General features: G+C 50.2%; 8 protein-coding genes across 8 annotated transcripts; 4 read left to right on the top strand and 4 right to left on the bottom strand.

The window, feature by feature from the left end:
- Positions 1-193: 193 nt before the first annotated feature.
- An12g08410 (uncharacterized protein) lies at positions 194-1,517 on the bottom strand (the record flags this gene model as incomplete). Its single annotated transcript, XM_059743585.1, has 6 exons — positions 194-299; positions 391-404; positions 462-629; positions 758-874; positions 964-1,250; positions 1,421-1,517. The coding sequence occupies 6 exons, from the start codon at positions 1,515-1,517 to the stop codon at positions 194-196; spliced, it is 789 nt and encodes a 262-aa protein (XP_059601922.1).
- Positions 1,518-1,624: 107 nt separating this feature from the next.
- On the top strand, positions 1,625-2,856 carry An12g08400 (uncharacterized protein; the record flags this gene model as incomplete). Its single annotated transcript, XM_001395854.1, has 2 exons — positions 1,625-2,101; positions 2,326-2,856. 2 exons carry the CDS (start codon positions 1,625-1,627, stop codon positions 2,854-2,856), a joined length of 1,008 nt encoding a protein of 335 aa, XP_001395891.1.
- A 522-nt stretch (positions 2,857-3,378) lies between these two features.
- On the bottom strand, positions 3,379-5,350 carry An12g08390 (uncharacterized protein; the record flags this gene model as incomplete). Its single annotated transcript, XM_001395853.3, has 5 exons — positions 3,379-3,885; positions 3,983-4,291; positions 4,339-4,401; positions 4,456-4,863; positions 4,916-5,350. The coding sequence occupies 5 exons, from the start codon at positions 5,348-5,350 to the stop codon at positions 3,379-3,381; spliced, it is 1,722 nt and encodes a 573-aa protein (XP_001395890.3).
- Positions 5,351-6,257: 907 nt separating this feature from the next.
- An12g08380 (uncharacterized protein) lies at positions 6,258-7,062 on the bottom strand (the record flags this gene model as incomplete). Its single annotated transcript, XM_001395852.3, has 6 exons — positions 6,258-6,266; positions 6,315-6,359; positions 6,415-6,457; positions 6,527-6,841; positions 6,910-7,004; positions 7,060-7,062. The coding sequence occupies 6 exons, from the start codon at positions 7,060-7,062 to the stop codon at positions 6,258-6,260; spliced, it is 510 nt and encodes a 169-aa protein (XP_001395889.1).
- A 711-nt stretch (positions 7,063-7,773) lies between these two features.
- On the top strand, positions 7,774-9,635 carry An12g08370 (uncharacterized protein; the record flags this gene model as incomplete). Its single annotated transcript, XM_001395851.3, has 3 exons — positions 7,774-7,789; positions 7,861-9,507; positions 9,574-9,635. 3 exons carry the CDS (start codon positions 7,774-7,776, stop codon positions 9,633-9,635), a joined length of 1,725 nt encoding a protein of 574 aa, XP_001395888.1.
- A 205-nt stretch (positions 9,636-9,840) lies between these two features.
- An12g08360 (uncharacterized protein) lies at positions 9,841-10,837 on the top strand (the record flags this gene model as incomplete). The annotated part of the gene is made up of 2 exons (XM_001395850.3): positions 9,841-10,377; positions 10,460-10,837. The coding sequence occupies 2 exons, from the start codon at positions 9,841-9,843 to the stop codon at positions 10,835-10,837; spliced, it is 915 nt and encodes a 304-aa protein (XP_001395887.3).
- Positions 10,838-11,696: 859 nt separating this feature from the next.
- An12g08350 (uncharacterized protein) lies at positions 11,697-13,857 on the top strand (the record flags this gene model as incomplete). The annotated part of the gene is made up of 8 exons (XM_059743583.1): positions 11,697-11,840; positions 11,913-12,006; positions 12,045-12,100; positions 12,161-12,317; positions 12,383-12,762; positions 12,897-13,191; positions 13,245-13,375; positions 13,444-13,857. 8 exons carry the CDS (start codon positions 11,697-11,699, stop codon positions 13,855-13,857), a joined length of 1,671 nt encoding a protein of 556 aa, XP_059601921.1.
- Positions 13,858-14,430: 573 nt separating this feature from the next.
- An12g08340 (uncharacterized protein) lies at positions 14,431-15,756 on the bottom strand (the record flags this gene model as incomplete). The annotated part of the gene is made up of 2 exons (XM_001395848.1): positions 14,431-15,604; positions 15,674-15,756. The coding sequence occupies 2 exons, from the start codon at positions 15,754-15,756 to the stop codon at positions 14,431-14,433; spliced, it is 1,257 nt and encodes a 418-aa protein (XP_001395885.1).
- Positions 15,757-15,772: the final 16 nt, after the last annotated feature.

Here is a 15,772-nt window from a genome sequence, read left to right as displayed (position 1 = left end):
CGCAGTCAATTTCCTCGAGCGGCTGCCTTGCACCTTCACTCACGAGGTCTCTAACAGGTAACTTTGGACTCGAGCTGTCCTTCGAAGAGCATACCAGTGAGCGTCTCAAACAGTTCCAGGATTATTTGAATGGTAGCCCGCTTTTTGCCCTGCAAATAGCTCAGGTCCGTTTTCAGTCTGAAGTGTAACGACTTCATCTGCACATGTTGGGTTTGATGATACATTTACATCGCCCCTCAAGTCTCAGCGAGTTCTTGCGAAAAGGACTATAATAGTATGATTGCAGGGGAGGTATTGTCCTGGTAGGCAACTCCTTCTGGACTTGTCACTTTAGCTTTGTCGATGAATATCCCTCTCCCAGGGGCCCAACAAATTGCGAGGCTCTCCTACCATAAGAAATGAGCCTATGGTGGAGGTGGCTGTGTCAGCTTCAACGTCTCCCACCTTTTCCCGCCTCTGACCCATTCAACAAAGCATACGGGCCCTGTTTCCTCCTTTTCACTTATCTTCTTCTCAGTGCACTCTTGGGGGCTCCGAACAATTATCACTTGTGGTTTAGAGTAGTTGCGCTCGATAGCTCTGCTCTTCCACCGGAGGATGCGGGGAATGACGTGTCTGGGTTGTTGTGGCTAGCGGAATCCGGTGCAGGAGACACTGCAAAGGCTCGGGCTTTCGCTCGCCGGGGAATTGTTATTTGAAGATATTTGCTTTTTATCGCTGTATTTTGGTAGCTCTCTTAGGGGCGGTGTCATCGTACTTTTGTTCCTTCAAACCCTTTCTGGAGAATTCGGACAGTCTGGCAGACGCGCGCCTTTTTTTTTTGGCGCCGGACACTAGAGCTGCTGCCGAAGCGGGAACGGCCCGAGACGATCGACTAGGCATGGATAGGACTTGCGCACTGTTTGGTTTGGTGATTCGTACAGATTTTTAAGTTGCGCGCAAGGAGGTTTACCGGCGGGTAACACTAGCTACTAAGGTATGCCTTGATGCAAGATCGGATGAATTAGAAGAGATATCGAGGGATTCAATGACGATTATGAGCCGTTCGGACGCTATTAGACGAATTCTTTGACCCTGGTCCGGGTACGGGTGTACTCCGTAGCTAGCGACAGATTGACTTTCAGGTGGTTCGACGCGGACAAAGGGACCGGGAACTGAGACCAGAAGGCTGGTAACTTCTGGGGCGCTTTTCGCGTGGGAAAAGCGCGGGTGACTTTCTTTGCTTCCCGCACCGCTAAACTTAGTGCGTTCTCTCGGGAAGTCGACGTCAGGTTCGAGAAGGATTTTGCAGTTCCACAAGGGTGACAAGGCCGTATCAATCAACCAGCCAACAAGGACATATACTTTGCTGTAGTCCTAAATCGAAGTGAGGCATTGGGACTGGAAATCCCTATCGATCCACTCAAATTATCAGCCTTACGCTTCATCGTTCGGAAGGCAAGAGATAGTGGGGGTGTTAACAAAGCAAAGGACCCCTCTAGCGGCCCTTGATCTCTAGACTGCCCATAGTAGTTCATTCCCAACGGTTATTGCATGCGTTCGTTCGAAGGAATCCCAGATAAGCAAGAACCCAATAGTGAACGAAAACACGACAGACCTACCCATGGAAACCTCGTTGACAACCATGATCCCGGAGGTTTTTGAATCTCGCAAGCGCAAGATTCTCGCAGACCTGTCCATCCCCGACGCAGAGTATACTGATCTGTCGCCGAAGGGCTCTGTGGATGAAGGTATTCGCGTCCTCATCAACGATATAAATACCCTGCCAGGGTTGGTGACCACTAGCAGCTGTGCGGGAAGGATCAGTGTGTTCCTGGAGGGGCGAAAGAAGCAACAGCAGCAGCAGCAGCAGCAGCAAGCGGTGTCAGACGAGCAGCAACAGCAGCAGAGGCAGTTCGTACCATCCGGGGGCAAAGGAGCAGGAAAGTGGTTATATGTGTCTCATGAGCCCTTGCAAAAATATGGGAAGGTGCGAGAAAAAGAGCAAGAGCGCCAGCCACTGCATGAGTTGTTTGGGATGATCCCTGGGGATGGCAGGCCTCCCGGGTTGAACAAGGATGGTCAGGCCCCGCGTCTCGTGCGCTTCTCTTTTGAGCCTATGGTATGTCCTTCCCTGCCCCTCTTTTGTTCCCTGCTGGTCCCTGTTCTGTGGGTATCATGGCCACTGTGTATTCCTGTCATGTCACGGGTTGTCCGGGTTCTTAGTGTCAGCCTTACTACTGTTGACCTCCTACTGCCCCCGTAAGCTATGTGAGACTTGCGTTCAGACAGCGAGGCACGTACCTTGTTCTCAAATCCTCACATACTGACAAACTATTCCAATAGATCCTCCATATTATGGCAGCAACACTACACCATGCTCACCCCGTGCTATCTGCCGCTTCAACCTCCGGCTTTCGAGAGAGCGGACTGCAGAGTCTCCGTTGCTTAGAAGCAAATGACATTGAGGGCCCAAGTCCCATCGTCGCTGTGCGATCTGCCGGTCTCTCATTGGAGTCTGTCATCGGGTACTGCGAAGAAACCGATGACGACAATGATGACGGAGGAGAACCCATTATCCGCAGTCTGGTCACAGAAGAGTTTCTTGAAATGCTGGTTAATATTTCGAATGAGAGATTCGCTGTGAATTCTGAACGTAAGGAGAGATTTCGCACGAATTTGTTAGATCTTTGTTCGACGGATCACCATCAACATGGCGCAAAAGGGAGAGGAAAATCAAAGCCCCCTGGTTGGGAGGATCCGGAGAAGCGAAGGGAGAGGATGAGGGCAGAAGGACTGTTGAGGAAGCAGCTTGCGCAAAATCAGAGAAAAGAAGATGATGTGGATTTGGATTTGTCTGGGGCAAGTCTGGAGTGATGAAGGCTCCCGATTTGGCTTTTTATTGGCTATTTATTTAAATCAAATACAACGGAAATTGGGCTCGAAATAGTTTATGCATAGAAATAAGAAGAAAGGGAATCAATCTCAGTCGCACGATAATATCTCAGTAGAAGAAGGAAATTCGTCGAAACTTGGCCGTATGTAGAGTTGTTTCAGTGAAAAATGAACGTCAGAAGCAAACAGCAGAGCAAGGAGAGCACACAATGGTCCAAATGAGAACGCAAGCCGGTTATGATCCCAAATCACATCGCACGAAATCGCTAAATCCAACCATTTGCATAAATCAAAGTATTCCGTAAGTCATGATCGTATCTGCAATTCTCATCAAGCTATGACAGCTCTCTTCTGGTCCAAGGCGGCAACACCAAGATGAGAACAGAAACTAATATCCGCAGATTTTGAACTCTGTCCAGAAGGGAATTTAGGAAAGACAGTACCTGTTCAGAAAACGCGCAGCACAGCATATCCTCAGCATTCTTACTTCTGCCTCTGCGGACATCACTGGTTTAGATCCTTGAGACAGTTGGGCGATGAATGGGTGATGCGGTGACTAGGAGTTCGGAACCTGTTAGGCGGGCTAAAGAACACCTTCTGACTCCAAACGCCTTCGGTATCAAGAAGAACGCTGCCGCTGTTCCAGCATTCGCTGGCACGACGCGATGAGGCCTGCAAAATGCTGACCCGGGACACATTCTCGTTTCGTGGCACACTTTTATCAGTGATTGGAGAGGTGGGAGAAACATTGCTTGAGGTGCTGGTCATCGAAAGTGGTCTGTGGATTGTTCCCATGGAGCCGCTCTGAAGAAGACAGTTGAGCACATTGGTTTCACGATTAACGGCGTCAACCCAAAGAGTATTCTTAGCGACATCGGTTGGCCACTCAAACCAAATGCGACCGAAGGGTGATAGGAGAGTGGTATTGTCTTCAGGGAAATTGTTCGGGAACTCGCGGCAGGCGCCCTCGAATCTACCGTTTGCGATGACGTTGGCATACAACTGCTGCAGCTATCAGTGGAAAGAAATAGTGGGCGAAGAATGCATGACTAGACAGCACGCCAAGAAGAGTATGGACAGACTAATATAGTTCTGGAAGGGGACATACCGCGCAGGTGTCATAATCAAAGCCAGGCAAGTAGACCAGAGTATCGAAGGGGAACCACTTGCTCATGTCTCCCAACTTGAGAATTTCGCTTTTCTCGCCGGCGTGAATGCAAAGGGTATACTTCTGGCGCTCATTAAATACAGGGCAATTTAGACCGGCGTAGAGGAGCTCGCGAAGCAGACGTTGGTCAAGCCCAACGGTCTTGGTCTTTTCCATCCGTGACACCAGAGAACGTATGTGGCGGTTTGTCAACTCGAATAGCTGGTTACGGTCGTGCACGGTGTACATGTCGGTTGCATACCAAGGAAACTGTGCTCTGTCAGAATACTATCACCTTCAGCTGAATAAAACTCTACCTTATAGAGCGTGCTTATGGTAGATTCGTAAGTACGCTGCGGACACTTGGCACCGAAGGGAGACTAAGAAGTTGTTAGACATTGCTGCTATAAAATGACACCGGCTGAAGGACTTACACGTTGAGGTATTTCAGCATGACGAATGGCGCCGATGATCTCTTCGCTGGTAAAAAAGCCAGTAAAGCCGGTGGAATATCTATCAGTATTCTCCACAACCTTAGGCGTACCATTTTCCCAGCTGATGCACTTTGCACGTGGAAACAAAACTTTCAGCAGTTCCTCTTGGTTGCTGAGCTCAACTTCAACGTGTCTATTGCCGAGTCGAGGCGCACGCCCACACTCATAGATTCGGTTGATTCGGTTCGCCGTCTCTTCAGCATCTTCAGTCGAAGCAAACTCCACAAAACAGTCCATCGTCTTAGCAGTGGGACGTTCCATGATTATGTGTACTGCGTGGCCTGGAACAAGTCGTGCCTGTCTGCCAACAAACTGGAAGATCTCCTGCTTGGTGATGGAATAGGGGATCTGGCCCAAGGTTAGTAGACGTCGCCGAGAATCGAGTCAGCCAGTCACTCACGTTTGAAATTTTGATGACGCCCCAGATAGGGGGTTCCATGTAGCGGACCAAGCTCCCGTATGGCACCTCGTTGGGCGGAGCAGCTCTGCTAGTGGGGTTGGGATATCCTGCAAAATTCACGTGTGGTCCAAGCTTATGAATGCCGTTATTCATCACAGGGATGCTGGAAGAAGTCAAGGGAGTGGTAGAGGGGCATGGCTGTTGGAGCTGACCTGGTTGAACAGGAACCGGGGTGAGGCGATTCGTAGCAAAAGGGATACAGACAGTGTCAGTAGATGGGCTTGGGGCGTAACCTAGGAAAGGATCGTAATACACATTTCTTGGGGCGACAGGATCGTAGTGAGGTTCATGAGGCCTGGGGAGAGTGACGGGAATCCTACCGAAAGGAGGCATATTGAGCTTGCGAGAAGGAGGGTTTTGTCTGGAAAACACCATATTCAAGGCTGTATGGCAGTCAAGAAAGAAAGTGTGAGGGCGAGGAAGAGGAAGTGCGAGGGGGGAAAACGAGATAAGGGAGCGAAAAGGAAGGTGAAGTAAACAACCTCAGTGAGAGAAGGATGGGAGATGATTGAGAGGATAATCCGGTGGAGGGGAGGAGGATCTGTATTTGTTACCCTACACGCGCTGCCACATCTGCTAATTCACTGGACCCTTTGTATGTGAGAACTGCTACTCAGCTGAAGTGTTACTCGAATATCATCTGATGATCAGTGTGCAGGTAATGTGGAGAGGTATCTGAATGGCATCCATGAACAACAGCAATGTAATGACAGTGAAAGCCATCAGAAGAGCCATGTGCCCAGCGGGCCTGGTTAATAGAAGAAACACATGTCCCTGATGAGATTCCCCGGGACCCGTCGACTGCAGAGGGAGATGCGGATCCTCTGTTCACTGTTTAGGTGGAAAGGCAAGAACAAGGTAACTTGCTTTTCATGCTGCCACTCTTGTTTGCATTTGCCGTCTTACTACTTTGTGCAAATGGAACACACCGTACACTGTGAGAGAATAAACAACGGGTCGACCCGGTTGAAGCTCAGAAGATGAACTCTCCCGGTCTAAATGTGATCATCTGCACTGTCATGGCAAGCAGAAGGATCTAGGAAGGTAAATCATACTGAGACTTACGGCGGCCATGGTCAGACTCAGCTGTACACGATACAGAGTGTCCAGTTCTAGGTAGCCTGGCTATCCTTATAATGGATGTACTGGTCGCTACAAATTTGATTTCGAGATATAATATGGACGACTGCAGAAAGGAACAAGCATCAAACTTCTGTACAAGAATTGTTCCTGAGAGGAAGGGGAAATCAAGGTCATGTGCCAACCATGAAGCTAGGGCGATCTAATCAAACTGTAATTTTATCAGCCAGGTTCAGCTGAAGTAGCCAGGGCGACTTACCGGTGTCAAGAACGACTCAGCAACGAAACGAGCACGAGCATTCAACTACAGCAAATGTGGGTTAGAAGCCTCCATCAATCAGATGGACATGGACACATACGAAGAGCTTCATTTCCGAGATTTCCTTATCCACTTCCTCCATACTATTAGACGAAGAAATCGTTAGCCTCTCATTGATCGAATGACATATGGACAAGGCAGATGAAACATACAATTGAATGATGAAGTCCACCAATTTGTGTTTCAGCATCTGTTCAGTATGGAAGTTCGTAATGAGGAATGAAATGTCATATCCCTTCACTGGCTTTCTCCGTAGAATGAAGAAGGATTCCGCGCGCTGCGTCAGGAACCTAGTGAACTTGTGGACCAAGATATGTTCGATCTCATCTGCCTGCTTGATTCGGATGCTGACACGGACACTGTTCACGCTGGGCTCGATAAGGACCCTCTCGTTCTCATTCCGGGAGATTGTAAGGGGGTTGAGAAGTAGTTCCGGAGAAGTTGCGGCTTCAATTTCGGGGACATTGCTATCCAGATACATAATTAGCCTGGTCCGACCCAAAAGGGTGAGGGGATGGGAACCGGCCCAACGTACTGTCTTTCGGAGGTTTGAGAAGCGAAGTTCGATATCGCGAGTGCTGCCGTCAATGAAGATCTAACAGCCAAAAGGTACGGACGCAATGATTGAGACTGGTTCTGTTAGCTTGGATTGTAAACCGATCCCCTGGACAAGGTTGATAATCACCATGATGGGGGTTGTGACGTATAGGCGGCGCCCCGGAGTGCTGAGTAGGAGGTTTCTGGCGAGCTTAGTGAGATGGTAATTGTCAAGAATGTAAGTCAGGCACGGATAGCAAACAGAGAATCCGCGTTCAAAGTGTCAGAACCCCCCAATGAGTTTCAAAGCCTAAACTACCAGAGCGGGCGTCACCTAGGTACCTGAATAGCTGCGTCAGGAGCAACGTCCCGCCGCCCGGCGGCGATGTAGCCTGTAGTACGGCGGACGATAGCGGCCAACCGGTTCCAGTATTTTGCCGGCAGAATCAGTTAACGCTCCACATAGCCAGCGTAGAGATAGTCTATATAATTGGACATGATTTTTCTTGTTTTACATGTATACTAGATATAAATTAAAGAAGATAGATAGAGTCTCTACTTGGGTCCAATTTTCCTAAGGAATACCAGATTCTGCCAGCCTCTAAGCCTGCCGGGCCACCACCAATTAGTAGTTAGTGGGGAGAGAGGGGTGAGCTATTAGTACTTCCAGACAAAGCGGTGAAGTTTCGGGGGAGCATATTTGCATAAGGGTTGCTGTAGTTCGCCGTAGTACGGCCGCCGTTTGCCCCACGCTCTCTCCGGCGATGACTGACGCAGTCGTTGTTTACGCAACTGCATCCTACCGCCAGACCTTAGAGGAGGCATCAATCGCATCCAAGAAGGACCCTTGAAACAAGTCACAATGGCTTCTATACCTGGTAAGTATCTTTAGGGCCGTATGCTCCATTCCACTCTATCTTGTTTCTTCTCCGCTGATCCCATGACGCAGTTGTTGTAAAGCACCAGGGCAAACGCTACGAGGTGGAGCTCGATCCTTCCCTGAATGGCGAAACGCTCAAATACCAGCTATTTTCTCTCACTGGCGTCGAACCCGAGCGGCAGAAGATCCTAGTCAAGGGAGGCCAGCTTAAAGATGATACACCTCTGTCCTCCCTCAACGCCAAACCCGGCCAAACGTTCATGATGATGGGCACTCCGTCGGGCGGTCAAGGTGCTGGAGACTTGGGTAGACCAAAGGAAGTCGTCAAGTTTTTGGAAGACATGACGGAAGCTGAAGCTGCCAGGGCGGAGGGTGCAACTCCTGCAGGTCTGCAGAACCTTGGAAATACTTGCTACCTGAACTCAACGCTACAGACACTACGGAGCGTTCCCGAACTCCAGGATGCGCTGCTCAAATACCGACCTTCTGGGGGCTCTTCTGGAGGTTCTAGCCTTTCGAACCTCAGTAGTCTCGGTCTTGGCGGCTTGGGAGCTTCTATGGATCTCACGTCCTCTCTGCGGGACCTCTTCAAGCAAATGTCGGAGACGCAGGAAGGTTTCCCGCCGCTTATGTTTCTCAACGCGCTTCGAAATGCTTTCCCCCAATTTGCTCAAAGGGATCGCAATGGACATGGCTATGCTCAACAGGATGCCGAAGAGGCCTGGTCACAGATCGTGAGTCAGCTGCGTAACAAGCTGGTCGTGAAGGAGGGTGAAGGTGACTCTGCCGCCGAAGTTTCCTTCGTGGATAAGTACATGGCCGGAGGGTTTGAGTCCACCACCGAATGCGACGAAAAGGCCGCAAAGGAGGCTGGTGAAGAACCTACTAATAGCTCCGATGTGTTTTACAAGCTTGATTGTCATATTGGTAAAGAGACTAACCATTTGCACGACGGTATTATGGCTGGTCTCGAGGAGAAGATCGAAAAGCGGTCCTCTACTCTTGACCGCGATGCCGTATATACCAAACGTTCACGCATTGCGCGCTTGCCCAAGTACTTGACGGTGCATTTCGTTCGGTTCTTCTGGAAGCGCGAAACACAGAAGAAGGCCAAGATTATGCGAAAGGTCACATTCCCCGCTGAGCTTGATGCGGTGGACTTCTGCACCGACGAATTGAAAAAGCAGCTCATTCCTGTGAGAGACAAGGTCCGTGAGATTCGGAAGGAAGAGGTGGATGTTGAACGTGCTCGTAAGCGTCAAAAGCTCGCTCACCGGAAAGAGGAGGAAGAAAAGAAAGAGGCCGAGTCCGGGGCAAGCATGGAGCCGATGCAGAAGAAGAAAGCTGCTGAAGAGCGCAAGGGAGAGTCTAAAGCCGCGGAGAAAGACGGAGATGAGGCCATGACCGATGTGTTCAAGTCCGATGCAGACTACGAAGCTGAGAAGACCGCCTCGATTCTCGCGGCTAAGAAAGAATTGTCTGAGCTCATTGACCCCAGTCTTGCCTCAGACAGCGGTGTGAACAAGACGGGTCTCTACGAACTACGCGGAGTGATCACACATCAGGGTGCAAGTGCAGACAGCGGACATTACACCGCGTACGTGAAAAAGCAGTCCAGCAGTGATGGTGCAAGCACCGAAGACAAGTGGTGGTGGTTCAACGATGAGAAGGTTACCGAAGTGGAAGGGGACAAGATTGAGACGCTTGCTGGTGGTGGTAAGCCCCCTGGAACCATTGTTACTCGATTCTGATAATCAACGGACTTCTAACCTTCATTTCCAGGTGAATCCCATTCTGCACTTATTCTCCTCTACCGGGCTGTTGAGGTGCCGACGACGAATTAAGCAGGGCCCTCACTTTATCTCACGAGTATCAAGCTAGAAACGGTATGCATAGATAATGAGCTTATGGCTGAATGTTAGGAACAAATGTTTCTGCTCAACAAATTATTGCAAATATGGTTTTGAGTTAACCAATACGATATTCTGCTTCGTAGCTAGTAGCAGCTGTAAATTATATCCAGACAGCCATTCATATAATCACGTGATAATGCAGCAAGGAGTTTCAGCCGAGGGATCCCCTATCTTATCTAATCACTGGTTGCTTCGTCGAGCTCTGGGAAAATGCTGCGTCGTCGATGAAACCTGCGATGTGAGCATCATGTTTTCCTCGCGCAGAGTCCTACAAACGCAACTACGCCTTCTTCGGAACAAACCGCTATTACCATGTCGATATACACTTCGTCCGTCGAGGAACACCAGCACTGCCGCCCATGAACCGATACCTCAACCGTCGCGGTGGCCGCGACGCCTGGCCTACATTGCGATTTTCGGTAGCCTTGGGATTGCTGCCGGAAAGTGGATGGATAGGAAGCTCGCACCACCGCCATTTCCCGATACAGAGGAAGATCGCGAAAAACTAGAAGAAATCCGCTACATCTACGAGCACGGGCTGCCCATCGTGAAGGAACTGCGAGAGAACCCCGATTATATAGAGGCTGATGTATACGGCAACTATTCGAAGGAAGATAAATTACAGAGGCTGAGTTCGGGTGCTTTACGAGGCAGCCGAGGACTTGCATTTCAGGTCAGTTCTCACTGTGGTTCAAGCCGATACCTCTCGGGCCACCTGTGTAACCTGGCACATGGCTGACGAAGTGGTCATTTAGAGAATATTCTACAATGATAAAGAGAAGGAGGCCATCAATGTCGCATATGTCGGACCGGGATTAGAAGGATGGCCGACGGTTGTTCATGGAGGTGCTCTGGGGACCGTGATCGATGAGCATCTAGCCCGAGTCGCAATCAGACATCTTCCACAACGCACGGGAGTCACGGCCAACCTGCAGCTCAAATACCGTGCCCCGGTGTACTCGGGTAACTTCTACACCTTCCATGCTACTCTGGATGAGGAACGGAGCACAGAACGCAAGGCATGGGTGAAGGGGGAAGTCCGCGACCCTATGGGACGATTGTGTATCGAGGCTTCCGCCCTCTTTGTAGTCCCCAAGACCTATAAGCTTCAAGAGGTTGGAGATCGCTACTGACCGGGCAGCGTTGGAAGATACTGCATGCTTTTGGTCTGGACGGGCCTTTGGGGGGCCATGCAGCCGTATCCTGCCTAGCCAGGGTCGTGCAAGGGACGACCCTTCCTGGCTGGGACTTTCTTAGCATTCTCGCCACTTTGGGAGATTGTTATTGGCGAGGCCCTCCAGAAAACTTAGTTCTTCATCCAGGAGAATGGATCCAAATTTCCGTCCTCGTGTACATACACCCCTTCTGATTCATGCCCCTCTTTCCTGCACGGACATTATTAGACATTTTGGTCATAGAATCTATGCACCGGTAGCCTAGAAAAGGTTCAAGGAAAAAATAGAGTTTCTTTGATAGCCGGGGAGACCGAAGCGACGTCGTTGACTTGTCGCCTGGTGGAGCGGCGGGCTGCCCGTCCAGCGACTCCAGGCCCAGCTCTTCGTGCTCTGCCTGCTTCTCCCCCAGGATTTCCCCCGCATTTTCCTCTCCTCCACATCCATCCACGCGGTCAATTCTGCCGGTCGGCTATCCAGGATCCAATGGTCGCCCTTGCATTTGCTCAACTGCCTCGGTTGTATCTCAGAATGGTAGCATCTCCGTTCTGTCTAGTCCCTGGTGACGCTTTGATGGATTTGAGATCCTGCTGGGTTCCGTGGGTCGTTGTCCTTAAACGGTCCGGATCCACGCGCTGGTATCTATACTCTTAAAGCCAGCATCATTAAAGACCCACCACGATGATCAGTGCTGTGGGAGATAAATAAATAGTACATGCATGGCTTGCAGCGAGCATTTGCTTTTTTTTCTGATTTCGAGTCTTCTGTTTGACCGTTGCCGCTGCGCACCAATAGGATTCGCACCAGCCTGTTTTTCACGATGGAGCTCACTGATCACTCAAGTCAGTCTCAGACTGATGAAAAAGCTGTAGCAGAGCCACCTCCGACCGGCAATATGGAGAGAAAATTCAGTCATGATGAGGTTGTTGCGTACGAAGAGATGGGTGCGCCTGTGGACAATCCAGTATGTACCTGATCAGGCATGACATTGGCAATACACAGCCGAAAATTGACTGTGACCTTTATCGATTGTTAGATGACCTTCCGTCGGTTCATGGGATTTACAGCGATGGCTTTCCTATGGACTGGAAGCCAAATCCCAGTCTATCTCTTCGGTGAGATCTTCGCCTGTATGTCGGATATCAACGTTCTAATAACCTCCTAGGAGGCATACCACCTTACGTCTACGGAGACATTGGCGGCGCAGATCGATGGGTTTGGTTTGTGAGTATCATCCGAGGACTAAAATGACCGGAACGCTGACAATTGATGGACAAAACGCAGGTCCTGGCCAACTTGCTGGCGCTTGCTGGTGTTTGCCCTTTCGTCGGATCACTTTCGGATTTGATCGGTCGTCGATATGTTGCCCTCATCGGAGCCTCCCTTGTTTGCCTTGGTATGATCGTCAGCAGTACGGCGCATACGATGAACATTTTCATTGGTAGGTATACATAATTTATCCTCCATATCGAATGCTCAATGAATTCGAGTCTAATAGACATACAGCGGGGATGGCGATTGCGGGCGCAGGTGCAGGTATCAATGAGTTGACTGCATTAGCCGCCACCTCGGAAATGGCTCCAACTCGACAAAGAGGGAAATATGTTTCGGTGTTGATCTTCACCATCTTGCCATTCTGCCCATCCGTATTATGGGCTCAGCTTATTGCAGCATACAGCGGCTGGCGCTATGTCGGAGCTTTCTGCGGAGCATGGAGTGGATTCGGTTTGCTCATTACAGCCCTTTTCTACTTCCCGCCACCACGAGTCAATTCAGAGGGCTTGACTAGATCCGATATAATCAGTCGTATTGACTTCATCGGGGGATTCCTCAGTATCTCCGGCCTTATCATCTTTTTAGCTGGACTGCAGTGGGGTGGATATATGGTTCGGTCCCCATTTCCCGTCTCGAAACGTCGTTCTGGTAACTGATATATAAATAGTATGACTGGACATCAGCTCATGTTCTGGTTCCACTGATTCTTGGCTTTGTAGTCTTGGTCGTGTTTTCATTCTGGGAGATCTATGGTGCCAAGTATCCCATCTTCCCAAGCCGGCTAAAGCAAGAGCCACGCATTCTGGGCTTGACCCTAGTCATCACGTTCATTTCAGGAGCAAACTTCTTCTCCGTTCTCATGTTCTGGCCGACGCAGTCATTCAACGTATACGGCCATGATCCTGTCGACGTTGGTGTTCGGAGCCTCCCCATCGGGTTCGGCATCATGGCAGGTGCCTGTATCATCCTATGGCTCCTCAGTGTCTTGCATGGCCACAACAAGGAGCTTCTCATCATCAGCAGCGTCCTTATGACAGCAGGTCTGGGTAATCCATTTACCACGAACATGAACATAACGCTGACATCATCCCAGGTTGCGGTGCCATGTCAATAGGCCGACCAGACAACTTATACCAACTCTGGGGTATCCTAATCATCGCAGGCCTAGGGATTGGAGGAATAATCGTCCCAGCCTCAATCATCACGACGATCATATGTCCAGACGTAAGTCGTCCCTCATAAGCAACACCAACCCTCCACAGATCTCAGAGACTAACTATATATATCCCCAGGACTTAATTGCCACCATCTCAGCCCTCACTCTCTCCATCCGCGTCGCCGGCGGCGGCATCGGCTACACAATCTACTACAACATCTTCATCTCGAAATTCGTCCCCAACGCACAGCACTACATCGGCGGCGTCATGCTCACCGAGCTCAACATCACCAACACCACGTATATCGCCGAAGCGATCGAACTCACCGGTGCATCTCTGCTCGACGAACTAAAGGTCATCCCTGGCATCGCGGGTAACGAGACTGCGTACAATGCTGTCGTAGCAGCGGGTCAGCTCGCCTACGCTGAGAGCTATAAGTGGGTGTATTATGCTAGTATTGGCTTCGGGGGCGTGTCTATCATCGCGGCTTGTTTCTTGGGGAATATCAAGAAGTATATGAATGATCATGTGGCTGTTGTGATGCATTGAGGGTGTGATATATCATCTATGATGGTGTGGTGGATCTTTGGGTATGGGGATGGTCAATTATCCACTGCTATGTTTACCATGTTTGATTCGCTACGATTTGATGAGGATAACGGTTCATGATGTATAAATGATGATACGATGTGCATGTTTACTACACTACATGACTTCACAAGAAAACATGATAACCCCACAGTGAACATGCTATGATTATTTTCTCCATCGCGTCTTTATGCAGCCCAACAATGAAATGAATGACCTTATACCCAGCGCCAGACACTTAATATGCAAAAGTTCGAAAAAATAAAAGACAGGCTGCAAATGCAGCGCCACAAACCACACACTCTTGTAAGAAAATGTCAACAATCAGGCATCGTTGACAACACGGAAAAGAAGCAAAGCACTATCGTACATGCATCAGGGTATCTGCTAGGAGAGATGAGGGCCTCGTCCACGCGACTGAACACAGGTTCAGTCGGCACGTGTAGTCTCCTTTTGTCCTAGTCTCCTTCCCTTTCTCTCGAGGGTCCTTGAGACAGCAAATAGGTGTTGAAGAAATAGATGTTATGACTCTTGTCATGATTCTTCCTTCAGTCCGCAGATATCCGTCCCCAAAATTCTATCAACCATGTACCAGAATTTCCAGTAAGTATTCGACTTGTCGAAATCGAATGCCCCGTCTTCGCGGAGTTGAGGTCCATCGCCCACAATATCGCCCGTGAACCAGCTGAGAATGGGGATTGAGCGTAGCACCCGCTCCGTGACCGTAGGCTGAGGCGGAAGGGCTTCTGTGATGGGGCGGAGTTTCGTCCGACGCACCGTCGGGATATGCGTCATGAAGTCTGATTCAGGCTTGGGCTCCTTGACGACTGTACGCTGTTGCAGAGGTGCTGGTTGCTCGATGGCGGTGGCTGTTGCGGAGCTAGCGGTGGGGGTTGATGATGATTCCTGGGATTCCTCCTCATGGGCGTCGAGGATACTGGACAGGTTATTCGAGGCGAAAGATCTCGGCAGCGTATGGCGTTCCTTGGTGGCTGTGTCCTTCGGTTGGAGGAAACTCGTCGAATGCGACGAAGTCAGAGTGCGAGGCGCCGCCTTCGACTGGAGACGAGTCGCCTCCGCAGATCCTTGCACGATAGGGGCGTCCTCCGCAGGTCCCTGGCCATGATACAGCTCACAAAAGACCAAATGGCCATCGATTTCCTGCGGAGAGTAAAAGCACGCGCGATCGGCCGCTGTCGTCGAATCAAACGTGACTTTAATCCAGTGAAATCCGCCCGCATAGCGCTTCGATTTGCGATTCGCGTCCGCTGACAAGTTCGCCCGGATGACCACATCACCGCCGCTCAAAAGCTGCGAATACCCGTTCGAAGCATTGGGGTCTGTCCGCGGATAGTCCTCACAGATGAAACCGCGAGAGATCCGCTCGTACTTGTCTATCACTTTCCATTCGAAATCCTTGCTCTTGTATCCGTATAGTATGCACTCTGTTGCGACCTTTTCTGTCTGTTGCTTCCGGGCGTTGTCAAGGTTGGAAGCGGAGGACGACTTGGGCAGGGTGTTGCTGCGCGCTTTCTCCTCTTCTTGTTGTTGGGCGAATAGACGCCCGAATTCTGCTACATTGGGGTTTTCGCGCTTTGCTGCTGGCGTGCCAGTGCGTGTGCGAGATCGGGTGTGTTCGTAGCGGGCGTTTCTGCGCTTGCCAAAAGGGCCGGACTCTTCGGGGGGGCGGCGGGGATTGCGAGATTCACTGGAAAAGGTGATGAATGAGATCGGGTTGAAGCGGGTTGAAAAATGGATGCAATGATATAAGACTTACTCTTTGTAAACGTAGCCCCAGGGTAGGAGGTTACCCTTGTCGTCTCTGGCGCGCTCCTCCGGAGGAACGAAGTGGTACTCCATCTCGGAAAATAGAGTG

Source organism: Aspergillus niger, assembly GCF_000002855.4.
Source record: "Aspergillus niger supercontig An12".
Classification (NCBI taxonomy): Eukaryota; Fungi; Ascomycota; class Eurotiomycetes; order Eurotiales; family Aspergillaceae; genus Aspergillus; species Aspergillus niger.
Note: the sequence above shows the minus strand (reverse complement) of the source record. Positions and strands in the feature narration are given on the sequence as shown.